At 39.2% G+C, this 19742-nt stretch overlaps 2 protein-coding genes across 4 annotated transcripts in view; one reads left to right on the top strand and one right to left on the bottom strand.

The window, feature by feature from the left end:
* LOC116469242 (gamma-interferon-inducible protein 16) overlaps nt 1–2551 on the bottom strand; it is a 40997-nt gene extending 38446 nt beyond the window's left edge. For 2 of the 3 annotated variants that reach the window (XM_032154053.2, XM_032154052.2), the window contains exon 1: nt 2296–2551. The gene's annotated coding sequence lies outside the window, so the exon portion shown is untranslated. The remainder of the gene's footprint in view (nt 1–2295) is intronic. The other variant, XM_032154054.2, reaches the window with a different exon arrangement.
* Nucleotides 2552–3283: 732 nt separating this feature from the next.
* On the top strand, nt 3284–12362 carry PYDC5 (pyrin domain containing 5). The gene is given in 3 exon segments (XM_032151533.1): nt 3284–3366; nt 12012–12150; nt 12153–12362. Coding segments are annotated over 3 exon segments (432 nt in total).
* Nucleotides 12363–19742: the final 7380 nt, after the last annotated feature.

Genomic DNA, 19742 nt, shown 5'->3' on the forward strand with positions numbered 1-19742 from the left:
AGAAAACATCTATTGAAAATAATATTTAATAAGAAAACAATGAATAAAATTAAAAATTCTGACAGCCAAAAGATAAGAAGAGTGAAAAATAAACTTTTTTAGGTGTTCCTAATGCCTTAAAAAGAAAGCCCTGATCAAAGATAAGAGAAACAGAAATTATAACAGCGTAGTAAAGGGAGGGAAGAAAAAGAACATGACAATTCACTAAAGCAATTGTCTTAGTGAGATGATATAGAAGTGTCATAAATTGAAGTAAAGACAGCAGATTGTTAATTACCAGCATATACCTAAAAGGTCTGACCTGTTAAGTGACAACTTTCATCAAATTTCGTTTAAGAAATCTACGTATATGTTGTTAACAAAAGGTGAAAAAAATTGTTAAAAATTATCTTGCAAAGAATAACTAAAGAAAGCCAGTTTATCTATGTTTGTGTAACTTTAAATATACCTTAAGCCCAAAAGTAACTTCAGATACCACATAATGATAAAAGGTTCAACTCCTAGAAAATTATAACAGTTTTAGTTATGAATTTATCTAATGATATTATTTTATAGTGCTTCATGGCACTATAATTAGTATATATTTCTCTTCATATACACACATGCACAGACATCACTACACACATATATTTCTATGTGTGTACCTGTTTGTATACATGATTATATATACATATATTTGTGTGTGAATGTATATTATATATACACATAATATGTATGTGATTGTGAGAGCACTACAAGGAAAAAAAAATTTTTTTTTTTTTTTGAGACAGAGTCTTGCTCTGTCGCCCAGGCTGGAGTGTAGTGGCACAATCTCGGCTCACTGCAACCTCTGCCTCCCGGTTCAAGCAATTCTCCTGCCTCAGTCTCCTGAGTAGCTGGGATTACCGGCACACACGACCATACCCGGCTAATTATTGTATTTTTAATAGAAACGGGGTTTCGTCATGCTGGCCAGGCTGGTCTGGAACTCCTGACCTCAAGTGATCGGCTCGCCTTGGTCTCTCAAAGTACTAGGATTACAGGCATGAACCTCTGTGCCTGGCCAAAAAATCAAACTTTACAATAGGATGTTTCAGTTTATGTTTCAATTACTAAATGAACAAGGTAAAAAAATCTGTAATGATATAATAAATTTGAACAACGTAAGTAACAACATTTATCTAATAAAATTCTGAAATCAACATTTAAGAATCTCACATTCCATTTAAGCACACATGAAATATTGTACCAGGCTATAGAAAACATCTTTTAAAAATTTGAAAAGTAAACAATAGTAACCTTTTCCTAATTGCCTTCCCCTCCACTCCCCTGTACCTTGCCACAAGGAAAAAAAAAATCATTAACTTTCAGGAAGGCAGAGAGTAATTCCAAAATGATTGAAATTCTGCCCCTAGCACCCGGTGTAGAATGGAGCTAAAGTAAAAGATCAACATACTTATGAAAATATTAAGACACCATGAACTTGAATAACTGTGTTTGTGAAACCGAAAAAAATTTTCTACTCTATGTGTACATTTGTTCTTATGTTTTGTAAAATTGGGACGATGCCATGTAATACGTCTCTATGCTCAGATATGTTTTTTACTTAATATTCTTTCATGATACTTTTTTCATGTCACTATCTTTTTTTTTTTTTTTTTTTGAGACGGAGTCTTTCTCTGTCCCCCAGGCTGGAGTGCAGTGGCGCGATCTCGGCTCACCGCAACCTCCACCACCTGGGTTCACGCCATTCTCCTGCCTCAGCCTCCCGAGTAGCTGGGAATACAGGCGCCCGCCAACACGCCCGGCTAATTTTTTGTGTTTTTAGTAGAGACGGGGTTTCACCGTGTTAGCCAGGATGGTCTCGATCTCCTGACCTCGTGATCCGCCCGCCTCTGCCTCCCAAAGTGCTGGGATTACAGGCTTGAGCCACCGCGCCCGGCTTCATGTCACTATCTTGAGAACCCACCATAGCTACCGAGTTTCCAACACTTCTTCCAGCCAAAATAACAGAAGCCCTCTTCTAAGTACCAACTTACGCCAATACACACTCAGATAATTAATTTTAAAATCTGCAACGGTCAAAATGCATTTTCTCTTGCTCAGTCCTCAGTTGTGATGGAATAGAAGATGCCTGTTATCTTCCTAAGTAAATGAAGGATTCATATCAAGCAACAGTTTTCACTTTTTTGAATACTCAGCTCTACTCCCATCATCCCACGACCCTGAATAACCAATACTGATTGTCCCCTTGTGATTCTGGGGACTTCCAGGAAGGAACAAGATCATATTTACAAAATCAGCAACAGTACTCACCTCACTAGAAGTCTTTTCAACAGTAGTCCAGATCTTGAGATCTTCAGAAATGCAGGAATCAATGCTTATTTTGTGTGAGGGAGAAGATAAATCAGTAAAGTTCCCAGAAACGGAACCGCAGTATGTTGTAATCTCCAGAAATGCTAAGAAAATGAAGTGTCTGCAAAGATAACAAGGAAAAAAGGCCTCGGTTGAGTCACTTAGTTAGCTTACTAGTGCTGGCTTGCTCCTATTCTGCTATTGCCCCAGAGAAAATGGAGTAGGAAGCAATGTGGAGACTCCTCCCACCAGTGTTTTTAGGTTTCGTTTCTGTTAGTCAGAGACAATGAACAGTTTCCTGCTGGCAAGGGCTGGAGCATGTGGTGAGGGGAAATGGGGGATGAGAAATTACTTTAATGGGTATAGTGAACATTTTTCGGGTGATGTGTACACTGAAATCTCTGACTTCACCAATATGCCATATATCCACGTAACGAAATTACACTTTTATCTCATAAATGTATATAAACACAAATAAATAAGTTTTTTTTTTTTACAAAATTCAATAGCTGAAAGGAGTTCCAACATTAGAACTTTCTTAGCCAGCAGACTTACATGTGAGTCATTAGAGACTTATATTCCCTTAAATGATGCTCAAATATAAGAGAAGCCACATGGCTTCTTCTCCCTCCTTTCCTGTGCACAGAGTGGCAGTGGCAGGAGGAGATCTTGGTAGGAGCATCTATTGCTACCAATACTTTACTGCATCACCTGGATGGGGAAATGTCTGCTATGAAATCGCTATTTGTTTAAATACTACCTGAATTATTCATCCAATTATTAATAACTGACAAACCTGGGCTTTCCAGATCAGAAAGTCATTATGAATATGTAAATCCTTCCTCAAATTTATACGAAGGAGTTTAACACTAGCTGTCCTCTTGACTATGACTAGGTTACTTTACCTCAATGATTAGATTCATGATTGCTCACGTTTTCTGCATTATTCATGGATAAACACAAGTGGATAGTGGACTCTCAACATGACAGCATCGAAGCCTTGAAAATCCTGGAAAATGCACTGAAAGTCTGGTAGTGTGAGGAGCCTGTTTAATCCTTTGTTCAGCAGTGCATTTTTCTCTTTAGAGTGCTGTAACCCCAGGATGTCAAATAAATGGTATCAACTAGCAGATGATGTGGTGTTAACGCAGCAGCAGATCTGCAAGCAGGATGTGGTCATGAGTGGAAAAGGGGCCCCATAGACAGTTAATATGTACTATCCAAGGCCATCTACAGAGCAAAAGAAAGCTGATTGTTTTAATCCAAACTAGGGCCATGAAGTGAATAGCCGAATTCTGGATTTGAAACCATATGAATAACTTTATCAAAGAAGGAGTAAGTCAAGAAAAAGCAAAGAGGATCTGGAATGATGGCCATAAACACCTCTGGATGTTCGTGATGATCTTTTACTGGCTTTAGGGTACTCTTTACGTGGATACATTGAGTTGGCCTTAAGGCAGTAGGTAGAGAAGGATATTAGGGCAGTCATTGGGAACCCCAATCCAGAGGTCAAAGGGTAGAGGACCCTTGGAAGTTATGACCATTCAAAACATTTTCTGCCTTTTACTTATAATCATTTTATATGCAGTAATGTCCTCATTTGGGACTCCAGCATACAACACACAAACTGCTGTCACCTATAAGGGCAATTCAGGGCAATGCTCCATAATTCATACTGCAAAGATGAAATTTTCACAGATGAAGCCAAGAAATGCTTAAAAATGTGCATTTTCCCCCACTTTGTGGCAGTGGCCAACAATTGTAATTTGTGCTATCATACAGAAAAGTCATTAGTAGAATATACAAAAATTCCTGATAAAGGCCGGGCGCTGTGGCTCACGCTTGTAATCCCAGCACTTTGGGAGGCCGAGGCGGGCGGATCACGAGGTCAGGAGATCGAGACCACGGTGAAACCCCGTCTCTACTAAAAATACAAAAAATTAGCCGGGCGTGGTGGCGGGCGCCTGTAGTCCCAGCTACTCGAGAGGCTGAGGCAGGAGAATGGCGTGAACCCGGGAGGCGGAGCTTGCAGTGAGCCGAGATCGCGCCACTGACGATCCGCTCAAAAAAAAAAAAAAAAAAAAAAGATTCCTGATAAAGCAAAAAATGTGTGAATATATATACACATGTATAAATTATGTACTATTTATGTACCTATTTTTTAACAATGAGGGTTCCATTTCTCTCTTTATGACAAAAAGCAGCTTAGTATTTTACCTTTCTGGCTTCATTTTCCATACTGTTCCACATATACCAAAGTTTTAGTTGTGCAGAAACATTTATGTCACTTCACACTTTGGCGTATTTGTAGGTGACATTTCTCCTGTCAGTATTGCAAATGTCTTTACCTTGCTAAGAACAAAAAGACCTATACTGGTTTTTCATGATGCAATAGACTGTGGCATATGCATTGTTCACTTGTTTCTCAAATCAACTCTATACATCAAAGTTTCCCCTTTTTAGAGAAGACTACTATCTTAGTTGACTTGGGTCTTCTGGATGCTGAGGATTCCAAGATCAAGGATGGCCAATTTGGTTCCTGGTATGAGCCCTCTTCCTGGCTTGCAGATAGGCATATTTATGCGGGGTCCTCACCTAGTGGTGAGAGAGAGAGAGAGCACTCTCTGATACCTCTTCTTATAAGGGTACTAATCACATTATGAGGACCCCACCCTCATAAACTACCCACCAAAGGTCTCGTTTTCAAATATCATCACATTGGGAGGTTATGGCTTCATCATATGAATTTAGGTAACATAATCCAGTGTGTAGCAATAATTGAAGCTATCTTCCAAAAACTAGGTGACTAGTTAGTGTTGGAGCCAGATTCAAACCAGATCTACCTTATTCCAAAGCCCATGCACTTGACTGCTAAGCAAAATTACTTCCTTGATTTACTAATTTCTACACATATTTTATTCTTTAGCAAACCATCCATGTCCTTTTAGGCTTGTGCGAATGTCATTTTCTTCATTTTCTCTTTACAGATTCTCCACTTAACAATATTAACACAAGGGCATTCTTTGGGTTCTCATGCTTCCTGCTGGGGCTGGACGTTTGCTGTTAAAACACAGAATCTGATTTTCCCAAAGCCTAAACCGAATTATTTTCTTTTTTGGAATACTAACATTTGTCTCTCCAACTCTCACGTGAATGAAACCATGAATTTCAGATATTGGCTTTGATGTTTTGTCCACTGATTCTCAGTTGAAATTAGAAGTCAAAGTTTATCTCTTTCGTCACACTTGGTTTTGTGCTGTTTCCTTTTCCCCACTGCATCCATTTTTTTTTTCTGTATTATCTTGTATTTCCTAGATTGTGTTCTACTTAACATATGTATTTTGTGATTAAAATTAAAGTATATTATTATATGATAGGGTTAAAGGCCAATTCAATTCTATAGACAAACTGAGATAAGTGTCAGAAATGCAGAATAACACAGAATTATGGACATAAAAGATGGGAGAAGTTTATGGTGCAAATACCTATCGCCTTGGTCTTTCTTTTTTTTTTTTTTTTGGCACTTGCACCAAGGGTGAATGTAGTTAAATAGTAGGGTGGCTATTGGGAAAACACCGTGCTGGACTAAGAACCACCCTATATAAGCACAAGGCAAGCTCAGACCAAAGAAGAGGCAGACCACTCCAGGCTGGTTGGTAGTCAAAGATCTAGACAGGAGAAACTTACATAGGAGGCAGTCTTAAGCGGGAACAAGAGAAGGCAGATCTCCACCTCCGCAATGTATGCCTGATTAGTCTTTCAGACAGTGAGAAGAAAAGAGGAAGGAAAAGCTGGTGGCCGGCTGAGGGGTGGGGATAGCTATACTGATAGTGCCTTAGGCCATCTGGTTGCTCTCTTAAACTATTTACTTCCTGCTTAAATGGATTGTTTCAGTTTCCTTCAATCTGTTCCACATTGCTAAGGAGGGGGAGGACATTCCTGGAAGCAGCAGTTGTCTTGGCGCCAGTATGCATTTTCCAGTGGGACTGCAGCCTCCTACAATTCATTTTAAGGTCAGTTCCCAGAACACGTTTTCACAACAATGCCATTCCTTCTCCTCCAACCTGAATGCTTCTCTCAGCCAGTCCTTCCTTGAAATTTTGTAGTTTCTATATTGCAGTTTTGTATTTTACTTTTCCTGTTGCCCAAACCTAATGCCATAAACTCCAGACAACTCTGTTGGCAGAAAGCTTCTGTAGTTCTAGGGACGACCTCTTTACTTTGGAGTGGAATAAAAGAGACTCAGTGTTGAGGTAGGAGAGGAGAGTGAATGCATATGGAAACCTCGGGAGTGATGTGAACCAGTCATGATATACTGTACACAGCCAGAGTTGGCATCATTCATCTCATGTTTATTGCATGTCTCATGGAGAAAATATGAGTGAAAGAAGTTTCTGGTTCATGAAAACTCCTGTTCTCTGACCCTCCTTGTAATGGACATGCATACTTTCTCACTGTCTTAGTCCATTTAGTGCTGCTGTAATGGAATACTATAGACTGGGTATTTTATACAGAACAGAAATGTATTTCTCACAGTACTTCAGGTGGAAGTCCAAGGTCAAGGCATCAGTATCTGGTGAGGCCTTCTTGCTGTGTCCTCACATGACAAATGGGGCGAACTCACCCCCTACAAGCCCCCTGTTACAGTGGCATTAATCAGTCTATTTATGTGAGTGAAATTCTCATGATCTAAATACCTCCCATTTGGCCCAAGCTCCCAACACTGTTGCATTGGGTACTAAGTTTCAACATTATTTTTGAAGGGAGTAAAAACATTGATAGTTTCTACTTCTCTGGCTTTATCTCTGCTATCTTCAGTCTTTGCTTATTTTATCTAAAACTATTCTCCAGAAAGCATTCTTTGAGGATCTTTACTAGATTGATAATTTCTTTACTCTGTTTAATTTCAGGACTTCATTTTGGCTGTCAAAATTTCCCTTGATATAATTTATCTCTAAAATTGAAGATGAGATTCTCTACTGTTGTCAGTGATGAACTCCCCACCCTAAACATCTGGTTTTGGGAATTTTTTTTTCTTTTGAGACGGAGTCTTGCTCTGTTGCGATGGCACGATCTCGGCTCGCTGCAACCTCTGCCTCCCAGGTTCAAGTGATTCTCTTGCTTCAGCCTCCTAAGTAGCCAGAATTACAGGCATACACCATCAAGTCTGGCTAATTTTTGTATTTTCAGTAGAGACAAGGTTTCACCATGTTGGCCAGGCTGGTCTCAAACTCCTGACCTCAAGTGATCCGCCCACCTCGGCCTCCCAAAGTGCTGGGATTAGAGGCATGAGCCACGGTGCCCGGCTGGTTTTGGGAATTCTTAACCCTAAATTACTAACATCTATAATTTACTCAGATTTACTTGGCAATAAGGGCAAAATTAATTGAAATTTAGATTTCTTAACCTTTTTTTTTCATTTGGAGATAAGGTCTTGCCAGGTTGCCCAGGCTGATCTCGAACTCCTGAGCTCAAACAATCTACCTACCTCAGCCTCCCAAAGTGCTGGGATTACAGGCATAAGCCACCACATCCATCCTTAATATTTTGGCTCAAACTTGGGTATTAATATATTAAGAAGAGAGAAATAAAATTTACAAGTAATGGAGAAGTGGTGTTTGAGTTTTATTTCCTTTTATGTTTTAGATTAAGGGTTGACAATCTTTGGTTCAAGGAAAAAAACTGCTGTTCACACAAATAAGTGTTTCTATATGTTTGAATGTTTAAGGTATCAAGTCATGAGTGTCAGAGATGCAAAATAATACAGATTTGGCCGAGCGTGGTGGCTCACGCCTATAATCCCAGCACTTTGGGAGGCTGAGGCGGGCGGATCACAAGGTCAGGAGATCGAGACCATCCTGGCTAACACAGTGAAACCCTGTTTCTACTAAAAATACAAAAAATTAGCCGGGTGTGGTGGCGGGCGCCTGTAGTCCCAGCTACTCGGGAGGCTGAGGCAGGAGAATGGCGTGAACCTGAGAGGCGGAGCTTGCGGTGAGCCGAACTCATGCCACTGCACTCCAGCCTGGGCAACAGAGCGAGACTCTGTCTCAAATAATAATAATAATAATACCGAATTATGGACATACAAGATAGGAGAAGTTTATGGTGCAAATACCTATGGCCTTGGTCTTTTTGTTCCCTAACTCAGTGACAGGTGGCTAACTGCTCCTTAGGCTGATAGAGCCAAAACATGATTCCAGCCTAAGAATCACAAAAGAGCAAAACAGAGAAGGGATTACTTAGGGAACAGAGATCGAGCTCCTTTAGGAATTTGGAATATGGCAAGTTATTTCTTCTTAGCTTTACGGCAGTAATTTAAGTGTTATGTGATTTTGTAATTGCAGAATATTATGACATAGCCAGAATAAAAATACATCTATTGTCAAAATAGATATTGGATTCACCACTTAAATTATCGTGAAAAAATAACTAATAGCAGAAACATTAAAATAAACCATGTGTTTTTCTATCAGCTTAGTCTGAAAGTTCACACAAATTCAATTACTCGAAGTTTCCCTGCAATATACCATGTTTTACTCCCTCCTTAGAAGCTAGGGTAACTTGCATAGTGGAACCATAGGAAGTTGGATTAATCCCACCAGAGATGGAAGTTTCCAAATTTTCCACTTTTATTATATATATGTCATATATTTGGCATAATGCCTTGGATTTTTAAAAGCCTTCTTAACTTTGCTCTCTTTTGAAATTATTCTACAAGTAGATAAATATGGTTTGATTACAATTCTGCTTTTTATCTATGCTATTTCTGGCTTGAACATCCCTCTTCAAGAATGTGCAGTGAGGACATTTGCTCTGTGCATTCTCAGGTAACTCTGGCTCTTGAGTAATCAAGCCATATGGATGAATACAGCCTAGGAAGTAGAGATTCCCAGGGCTGAAGTCTTAGATGGGATGCCTAGACAGTTGATTCAACATATGTTTATTTAACAAATGTTTATTGAGGACCTACTACTCTAGGTGGTAGAAGTACAGCAATAAACAGCACACAAATCCTTGACCACAAGGCACTTCTATTTCAGCAGGCTGGCCATTAAAGAATAAACAAATAGCAACAGCATTTATACTATAATGTCATATATAATATAATGCTTATATATCACAAGCAGATAAGTGCTATGAAGAAATATAAATGGTATGAGGTAATAGTAATGGTATCAGGTGCTGTTTTGCAGCATGTGTTCATTGAAGGATGAGCTTAGAAAAAAACAATTAAGCAGAAATCTGAACAGGGAAGGAGCAAGCTTTGCCAATATTCTAGTTGAAAAGAAATAAATGATTTGACAAAGAAAATAATTGCTAATGCTTCAATTATAACACTACTATATATCTGAGGGTTGGTGTTTTCGAAGCAAATAACACTAGTTTTTTTTTCTTTTTTCTTTTTTTGAGACGGAATCTTGCTCTGTCGCCCAGGCTGGAGTGCAGTGGCGCAATCTCGGCTCACTGCAAGCTCCGCCTCCCGGGTTCACGCCGTTCTCCTGCCTCAGCCTCTCCGAGTAGCTGGGACTACAGGCGCCCGCCACCAGGCCCGGATAATTTTTTGTATTTTTAGTAGAGACAGGGTTTCACCGTAGTCTCGATCTCCTGGCCTTGTGATCCGCCCGCCTTGGCCTCCCAAAGTGTTAATTTTTTTAAACAGGGAATCATTCCATACTCTGTATGATAAGCAGGAAGTTGGCATAAGAAAAAGCAGAGCTCCTGGATTCAGAAGCCTTGAATTCAGTAATTTGTACTGTCTTTTACTAGCTGTTTGGTTCCAGGTAGCTCATGCCACCTAATTTAAAATGTAACAATGGGAGACTATAATAAATGCCGACTGTTTTGTATCAGGCATACCATACTGTGTATTTACAACCCGGAGATAGGAATTACCATCCCCATTCAGAGATGATTATATGCTCCCTCAACATTTTCTTTTCTTTCTGTCTTCCGGGATCCATGTGAAAGCACTTTGTACACAGTAAGGTGCTATCCAGTGTCAGCTGTTATGCATGGTACAGGACCATACTTCTCAGCTACAGTGTGTACACCCCTGGGTCATGAAGCCACCAAATCAATTGTCTGCATTTTCTTTGCATATACCTTTTACCCTATAGCAAATACTTTAAAATGTGTTTTAAGTAAACAGATCATGGAGTAAAATGCAAATTTTATATTTATGTGATAAAAGCTGTCTTAATTTTCTTATATATAAATTGTTATTGATATGTGAATGTTAGCACGTAATAGGGATGTAGGAGGGTTGCATTCTTATAGATAAGTAGGAAACATGCTGAGTTGACTGTGTTTAGCATATAATAGATGCTCAGGAAATGCAAGTTTCCTTCTTTTCTTTCACTGGGAAGACAGGGGCGTTCAGGTGGTTTAATCATTTTAAGTATTTGAAATGTGTTCCTTATTTTGAAAATGTTCCTTATAATACTTTATAAATACTTTCAATTTTCGCTTATGAATTCTACATGTATAAGTAGAGTTTCTCTAGCTATCATCTGTCTATAGGAAAAAATAAGTTCATATTAAAAGTAATAACTCAGAATTCATTAACATTGTCTCTATCAATGGGAGCCTCCCCTAAAAGTCACAGTTGGTTATCTTCAGCTCATAAACATCCTTTCTTGTTCTTGGCTCAAGTTCTCTACCATATTGGCTGCTACTTTTAAAGTAAAATTACTAAATACTGGTAATTTTGAGCACCTGTTGTGTTGGGCATTTGAGTAATGTGGTTATTCATATCTATTGTCCATTTTTCACATGGGCTGTACAAATGGGACAATATGTAGTTCTACACACATGCTGAATTATATACATTCCCTATGTTTTCTTTCAGGATTTGGAAGTATTATGTTTATTTTTTCTTTTTTATAAAGAAATTTAGAGTTTACATGCAATCAAATTTAATAAACTTTTCCTTCCTGACTTGTACCTTTTGTGCTTAGGACACCTTCCCCTACCTCAGCGTATTGACATTATCCTGTTTTCTTCTAATGGGTTACTAGTCACATTAGGTCTTCAATGTGCTACACACTTTAAATAATCAGATCTATGTGACTCAGAGGAGAACTCAGTCATCAACCAGGGGATGGCACTGAGCCATTCATGAGGGATCCACCCCCACGAGCCAAGCACTTCCCGTCAAGCCCCACCTCCAATGCTGGGAATCACATTTCAGCATGAGATTTGGGGAAAATAAATATCCAAACCGTATAAATATGATTCCAGAAACACGATCCATGAAAGAAGTGAAAAATTGAGCTTTATCTACTGTATACATGTCAAAAAAATTTCAATCGTACACCTGAAATATGTGCATTGTGTTGTATGTCAGTTATGCCTGAATAACTCTGCTTTAAAAATAACGGGAAAATGGATCCCATTTCTAATAACTCTGCTTTAAAAATAACAGGAAAATGGATCCCATTTTCTAATTCTGGAGGTGGTGTATACCCTCTGAAGATGTCTTTCCCAGGAAGAAGGACTATCTTGCTTAAAAAGTTCTTCCTTATATTTCACCAAAATCTCTTTCACTATACTGTAAACATTTTATTTTCCCTTTAAAAAATAGTAACAGCTCACCTTGCTTTATTTTGAATGTCGAATCACTTTTGGTGGTGTAATCTTACATAGTTTGGATTCTTTATAAGCTGGTCCTAAAGTCGTGAGATAGAGAGTAAATATAAGGAGATACTCTTGCTAACCGGCCTGGATAACATCACCGATGAGGAACTGGTTAGGTGTAAGTTTTTTCTTCCAGATGAGTTTAATATTGCCACAGGCAAACTACATACTGGAAACAGAGCACAAGTAGCTAACTTGATTTAAAACACTGGCGTGGTGTCTGCAGTGAGGAAGACCATATTTTTCAGAAATTGAATTATATGCTTGTGGCAAAACGTCTTCGGGAAGAGCAGGAAACAGGTATATGTGGGAGTCCCTCATCTGCCCGGTCCCTTTCTCAGTCAAGACTTGGCCTTTCCTTTCATGGCATTTCTGGGAATGCATGCTGATGAGGGAAACGGGATGGCACTAAGCTATTCATGAGGGATCCACCCCCATGATCCAGACACCTCCCATCAGGCCCTACCTCCAACACTAGGGATTGCATTTCAGCATGAAAGTCCTCCAGGGTGCGCTGCTGGAATTTGTTTGCTAACTTAGTACATCAGCCTCGTTGCCCCCCCCCCCTTTTTTTTTTTACTGAGAAATCACTCCTAGGAAGTGTTTGTTACAAATTCCACAAATCCATCCAAGCCTTTGTTTGTGTCTCGTTCCAGCCCTTAGAGCTGCCACTTCCATTTGTCATCTTTTCTCTTCTCCAGTTCAGTTGCAGCGAACATAAACATGGAATTTCAATCTTAACTTTTCAAGACCTCATTTACACGTTTACCAAAGATTTGAAGATAAAGGAAAGAAATCATAGCACTGGAAAAAAATAAACTGGGATACTAGGTCATTTTGTTCTTCCACACAGCCTGCTGTGGTCCCAGACGATCCTTTCTTCTTCAAGGGGGTCTTGTATTCATACATCCGCTCTTTCAAATTCAAATATTATTTATCCTTCTCGCTATTTCCTCCACTAATGACAACAAGATACCCGCACACAAAACTGTTTTTATATTATTGGACAAATCATTGAATATCTCCATCTTACCCGCGTTTTGTTTACATTTCTGATCTTCTCTGTGTATAATTAATATATCCTTTATTTATGTCTGTATGATTAAAATTGACCAACAAAGGAGCATCTCACACTAGGATCCCCCAAAATGAGAGCCTCCAAATGTAACAACTTGGAGATTTTTAAGTTCAACTCTAACAGCAAAACTTATACGACATCTTTTACTCTGTGTGTGTGTGTGTGTGTGTGTGTGCGCGCGCGCGCACGCAGGCACGCAACATGGATAACATGGTTTCTATGTTCACATGATTTCTATGAAGGCGAGATAAGACCATGTAAGTGATGATATAAGCCATAGATCTATACAGATCTAAACTGTTAGGCAATATTTAAGGCGCTTTAGCGAAAGGGCTTGTCTTATGCATTACGTTTTCCTAGGCTATTCAAAGTCAGAAAGTGTAGTGCTTAGGTGTTGCCACAAGGTGGCAGTAACTTCACATAATGTGCGGAAGCAACTACCCGACCTGCAGAAATCAATTAAGTTCCTTTACAGCTTTAAATTTCTATTCTAGATCACGCCTAGGCCTACTTTGAAAGTAGCAAATTTATTTATTTGTGCCCCATGCTACCCTTAACTATCCCTGGAGGAAACCAGTTTTTTGTTGTGTTTTCTGTAGGTTTCAACTTTCATTCCTTCTTGGAAGTTCTTTCTGCATAACCATTGCTATGCCTGCACAAAGAGCACTATATAGTATTCTACCCACGACCTCACCTCATGGAAGATAGAGGAGATCTGGAGGAATCCTTAATGAAGATGGTTAATAATCATTTTATGGGAAAGATCAGTAGGTGGAAAGAGAGATGACAAAGTATGAGGACATTTAAGCCTGGAAAAAGGAAGCTGAGAGAGCTTGTGATCAAATTCTATAAAAGTCCTGTAAGATTAAAATAGAAAGTTGAAAATGATAAATGAAATAATAAGTGAGAAATCTGCACCTGATTATTAATGAGAAAGAGATTTACAGTGGGCAGACATACTCGTCCACAAATACTGCATCGGTACCACTGTGTGTGAGATGAAATATGGCTGATGTGATGTGGTAGAATGATAGGTTGATTCCCTTGGCCTCCCTTCACTCTGTTTTTTTCTCGTATACTCTCAACACAGAAGGGAGACTTTATCTTCATACCTCTCTGAAACCAGTTTCATGGAATTAAGTTACCTTTGAAAGTTAGTTTTACTACTTCTTAGAGTAGACATTCCTTTACACTAACCCTGACAGAGTCCATGACTTTCTATTGTTTGAAATGTAGTGACATGTTGTTAGATACATAGTTTACAAATATTTTATCCCATTCTGTAAGCTGTCCCTTCATTCTGTTGATTGTATACTTTACTGTGCAGAAGCTTTTGAGTTTGATGTAATCTCATTTATCCATTTGTGCTTTTGCTGCCTGTGCTTTTGAGGTCTTATTCAAACAATTCTTACTCATACCAATGTCCTGAGGCATTTTCTCTGTGTTTTCTTCTAGTAGTTTCATAGTTCTGGATCTTACCTTTAAGTCTTTAATTCATTTTGAGTGACTTTCACATGTTGTGAAAGATGAGTCCAATTTTATCCTTCTTCATGTGATTATTCAAAACATATAAGGAATTCAAAGAACTCAATACTTGATATGAAATAAACAAAAACAAAATAAAATAACCTGATCACAAAGTAGACAAAAGCCTGAATAGACATTTCTCAAACGAAGTCATACAGATGGCCACCAGGTATATGAAAAATGCTCCACATCACCAAACATTGAGTAATGCAAAGCAAGGCCATAATGAGATTTCACCTCATCCCAGTTTGAACGGCTATTATCAAAAAGACAAGAGATAACAAATGTCAGCAAGGATGTGGCGAAAAAGGAGCTCCTTACACTGTTGGTGAGAATGTAAACTCATACAGCCATTATGGGAAATAGTATGGCGGCGCCTCAAAAAATTAAAAAGAGAAATACCATATGATGTAGCAGTCCCACTTCTTATAGTAAGAAGACATGAAATGAGTATGTTGAAGAGCTCTCTACACTCTCGTATTTATTGCAGCACGATTCACAGTTATGAATGGCACTATTCACAATTCACATTGATTGATGTGGATTCAGCCTAAGTGTCCACTAGTGGATGAATGGATAAAGAAAATGTGGAGGCATATACTGACAAACGTACAGACGCACTTAAATTTATACTAAAAATCACTGGACCACATTGCTAACTTCCATTAGGGAAGAATGTAGAACAGACCATGGGATTCTTTCATTGCCAGGTTCATATGACCCTTTCCATATGGTCAACACCAGACCAGAAATTTAATCAATTCCAGCCCAAGTGCCATCACCAAAATGTGAGAAGGCTGCCCACTGCTCAAAGGTTTTCAATTAAGATAGTTACTCTTGGCTGGGTGCGGTGGCTGACACCTGTAATCTCAGAACTTTGGGAGGCCGAGGCGGGTGGTCATGAGGTCAGGAGATCGAGACCAACCTGGCTAACATAGCGAAACCCTGTCTCTACTAAAAATACAAAAAAAAAAAAAAATTGGCCGGGCATGGTGGCGGGTGCCTGTAGTCCCAGCTACTCGGGAGGCTGAGGCAGCAGAATGACGTGAACCCAGGAGGCGGAGCTTGCAGTGAGCTGAGACGGCACCACTGCACTCCAGCCTGGGCAACAGAGCGAGACGCTGTCTCAAACAAACAAACAAACAAAAAAGATAGGTACTCTTTTTTTGAACATGTGACATGGGTATAGACAACTGTGTTTCAGTTTGGGAAGACAAAAGTGTTTTCTTTATAGAGGAAGAAAGCCCAGGTCTGTGTCCTCAGGGTAGGCTGGGGAAATTGAAAGTGTGGTTTGGGTAAGACGGTACGTGGTAGAAAGGACATCCAGGTAGAATCAGTGCACATTGAGTGCAAAAGGTGGCTTTGGTGGCCAGACAAATGGCCCTTTGTGAGGAAGGCTACACACACTGGCGTCAGCAGCTCTGGCCAGTTCTAGCTGAATCTACAGAACCTGACAGGGCATGATTGATGAACCCCTAAATTAGAAACACCTGGGTCCAGGTAACTGAGGACTGTTGCACACATACAAAAAGCATGGAGAAAGACGTGTGGCCTATCAACAAAAAGTAAAATGTTAAGCCCCTCACTGACTGAACAGATCCCTTCTTGGCCAAGGGGACCCCAGGAAAACCTTAAAACTGAGTTCCTGGCCATGATGGGTGGGAGGTCAGACACACCTCCCTATACCCTGCTTCCCTTTTATGGTTTAGACACAACAACTGATCAGCATTGTTAAAACAGAGATCATAAAACTGACAGAACAGAGTCCTCGTGGCAAAAAAATACTAAATTATACACGGGACCTAGGGCCGTGCCAGGCAAGGATTAAGTCGTGCACTCCAACACTTAAAGAATAAATAATGTTCTAGTACTTCCAGTCCAGGCCAGAGGAATTAGGCAAGAGAAAAAACAATAAAGGGCAAGAGTAAGTCATACTGTCCTTTTCTGCAGATAACATGATTCTATATCTAAAAAAACCATAGTCTCAGCCCCAAAGCTCTATCAGCTGATAAACAACTTCAGCAAAGTTTTAGGATACAAAATCAATGTACAAAAATAAGTAGTATTCCTATACACCAACAACTGCCAACCAGAGCACCAAAACAGGAATGCAATCCCATTCACAACCACCAATAAAAGAATAAAATACCCAGGAATACAGTAACCAGGAAGGTGAAAGATTTCTACAGTGAGGGTTATAGAACATTTCTCAAAGAAATCTGAGATGACACAAACAAATTGAAAAACATTTCACGCTCATGGATAAGAAGAATTAATTTCATTAAAATGTCCATACTGCCCAAAGCAATTTACAGATTCAATGCTATTCCTATCAAATCACCAATGACATTCTTCACAGAACTAGAAAAATCTACTCTAAAATTAATATGGAATCAAAAAAGAGCCCAAATAGCCAAGACAATCCTAAGCAAAAGGAATAAAGCTGAAGGCATCATGTTACCTGACTTCAAACATACTACAGGGCTACAGTAACCAAAGCAGCATGGCATTGGTACAAAAACAGATACACAGACCAATGGAACAGAATAGAGAGCTCAGAAATAAGGCTGTACACCTACAATGATTTGATCTTTGGCAAAGCTGACAGAAGCGAGCAATGTGGAAAGGACTCCCTATTCCATAAATGGTGCTGGGAGAACTGGCTATCCATATGCAGAAGATTGAAACTAGACGTCTTCCTTACATCGTATACAAAAATCAACTCAAGCTGGATTAAAGACTTAAATGTAAAACCCAAAACTATAAAAATCCTGGACGACAACTTAGGCAATACCGTCTGGACATAGGAACGGTCAAAGATTTCATAACAAAGATGCCAAAAGCAATCATAACAAAAGCAAAAATTGAAAAATGGAATCTAATTAAACATAAGAGTTTCTGTACAGCAAAAGAAACTATCAACAGAGTAAACAAACCATCTATAGAATAAAAGAAAATTTTAAAAATTATGCGTCTGACAAATGTCTAATATCCAGCATCTATAAGGAACTTAAACAAATTTATAAGAAAAAAACAAACAACCCTGTTGAAAAGTGGGCAAATAATGTGAACAGATGTTTTTCAAAGAAGACATATGTGTGGCCAAAAAGCACATGAATAAAAGCTCAATAGGAATGATCATGAGAAAAATGCAAATCAAAACCACAATGAGATATATCTTACACCAGTCAGAATGGCTATTATTTTGTTTTTAATTTTTAATTTTTTTTTTTTTTTTGAGACAGAGTCTCACTCTGTCACTCAGGGTGGAATGCAGTGGTGCAGTCTTGGCTCACTGCAACCTCTGCCTCCCGAGCTCAAGCAATTCTCCTGCCTCAGCCTCCCTAGTACCTGAGATTACAGGCGCCCACCAGTGCGCCCGGCTACTTTTTATATTTTTAGTAGGAACAGGGCTTTGTCATGTTGGCCAGGTTGGTATTGAACTCCTGACCTCAGGTGATTTACCCACCTTGGCCCCCGAAAGTGCTGAGATTACAGATGTGAGCCACTGCCCCTGGCCAGAATGGTTATTATTAAAAAGTCAAAAAATAACATGCTGGCAAGGTTGTGGGGCAAAAGGAATGCTTTTACACTGTTGGTGGGTGTAAATTAGTTCAACTATTGTGGAAAGTGGTGATTTCTCAAAGAGCCAAAAACAGAACTACCATTCAATCCAGCAGTCTCACTACTGGGTACATACATGAAGGAAAATAAATCATTCTATCATAAAGACACATGCAGGTGAATGTTCATTGCAGCACTATTCACAATAGCAAAGACATGGAATCAACCTAAATGCCCATCAGTGGTAGACTGGATAAAGAATATGTGGTATATATACACCATGGAATACTATGCAACCATAAAAAAGAATAAGATTATGTCTTTTGTGGGAACATAAACGCAGCTGGAGGCCATTATCCTTAGCAAACTAACACAGTAACAGAGAACCAAATACCACATGTTTTCACTTATAAGCAGGATCTAAATGATGAGAACTTATGGATACAAAGAAGGGAACAACATACACTGGGGTTTACTGAGGGTAGAGAGTTGGAGGAGGGAGAGGATTAGAAAAAATAACCATTGGGTACTAGAGTTAGTACCTGGGTGACAAAATAATCTGTACAACCAACCCCTGTGACATGAGTTTAACTATATAGCAAACCTGCACATGTACCCCTGAACCTAAAATAAAAATTTAAAAAAGGATAACCTATGGTCTAACTGTGACAAAGTTATTTTTTCAAATCTCTAGCAGCTAAACAAGCACTGACCTTGAAATAAGCAATATTAAAACAATTACAACTCATCCAGCTTACAGGTGCTGATTAACTGAGCCCCTGTTCCATTAGCCATAGCTACAGCTTTGATTGGACAAAATACTGATTTCAATATTATTATCCTGATAAGAAGATGACCAAACGTGGGCTGACTGGCCAGTTTGCAGAGACTGTGCACTTGTGTACCTTTGTGTCCTGAAAAGACCTTTTGATATATATGTTCTAATTGTAATACATTTCAATGTTAACTCTACACCACAAAGTGAACATGGGTCATATACTACATGGATGTTTGTTCAGTATGCATGTGCATGTGTCAAGACTATTGATTAGTTCATTCTCACACTGCTAATAAAGACATATGCAAGACTGGGTAATTTATAAAGGAAAGAGCCTTAATTGACTCATAGTTCAGCATGGCTTGGAGGCCTCAGGAAAATTACGATCATAGTGGAAGCACCTCTTCACAGGGCAGCAGGAGAGAGAATGAGTGCCAAGCACAGGGGGAAGCCCCTTATGGAACCATCAGATCTTGTAGGAAGTCCCTCATTATCACAAGAATAGCCTGGGAGAAACTGTCCCCGTGATTCAATTACCTCCCACTGGGTCCTTTCCATGACACATGGCAATGATTAAAATTCAAGGTGAAATTTGGATGGGGACACAGAGCCAAGCCTTATCAGTTAGCCCATGGCTCCTCCCAGATCTCATGTCCTCACATTTCAAGGCAATCATGCCCTTTCAACAGTCCCCCAAACTCTTAACTCATTCCAGCATTAACACAAAAGTCCAAGTCCAAAGTCTCATCTGATACAATACATGTCCCTTCTGCTTATGAGTCTGTATAATCCAAAGCAAGTTAGTTACTTCCTATATGCAAT

Source organism: Hylobates moloch, unplaced genomic scaffold (genome assembly GCF_009828535.3).
Source record: "Hylobates moloch isolate HMO894 unplaced genomic scaffold, HMol_V3 SCAFFOLD_5, whole genome shotgun sequence".
NCBI classification, from domain to species: Eukaryota; Metazoa; Chordata; class Mammalia; order Primates; family Hylobatidae; genus Hylobates; species Hylobates moloch.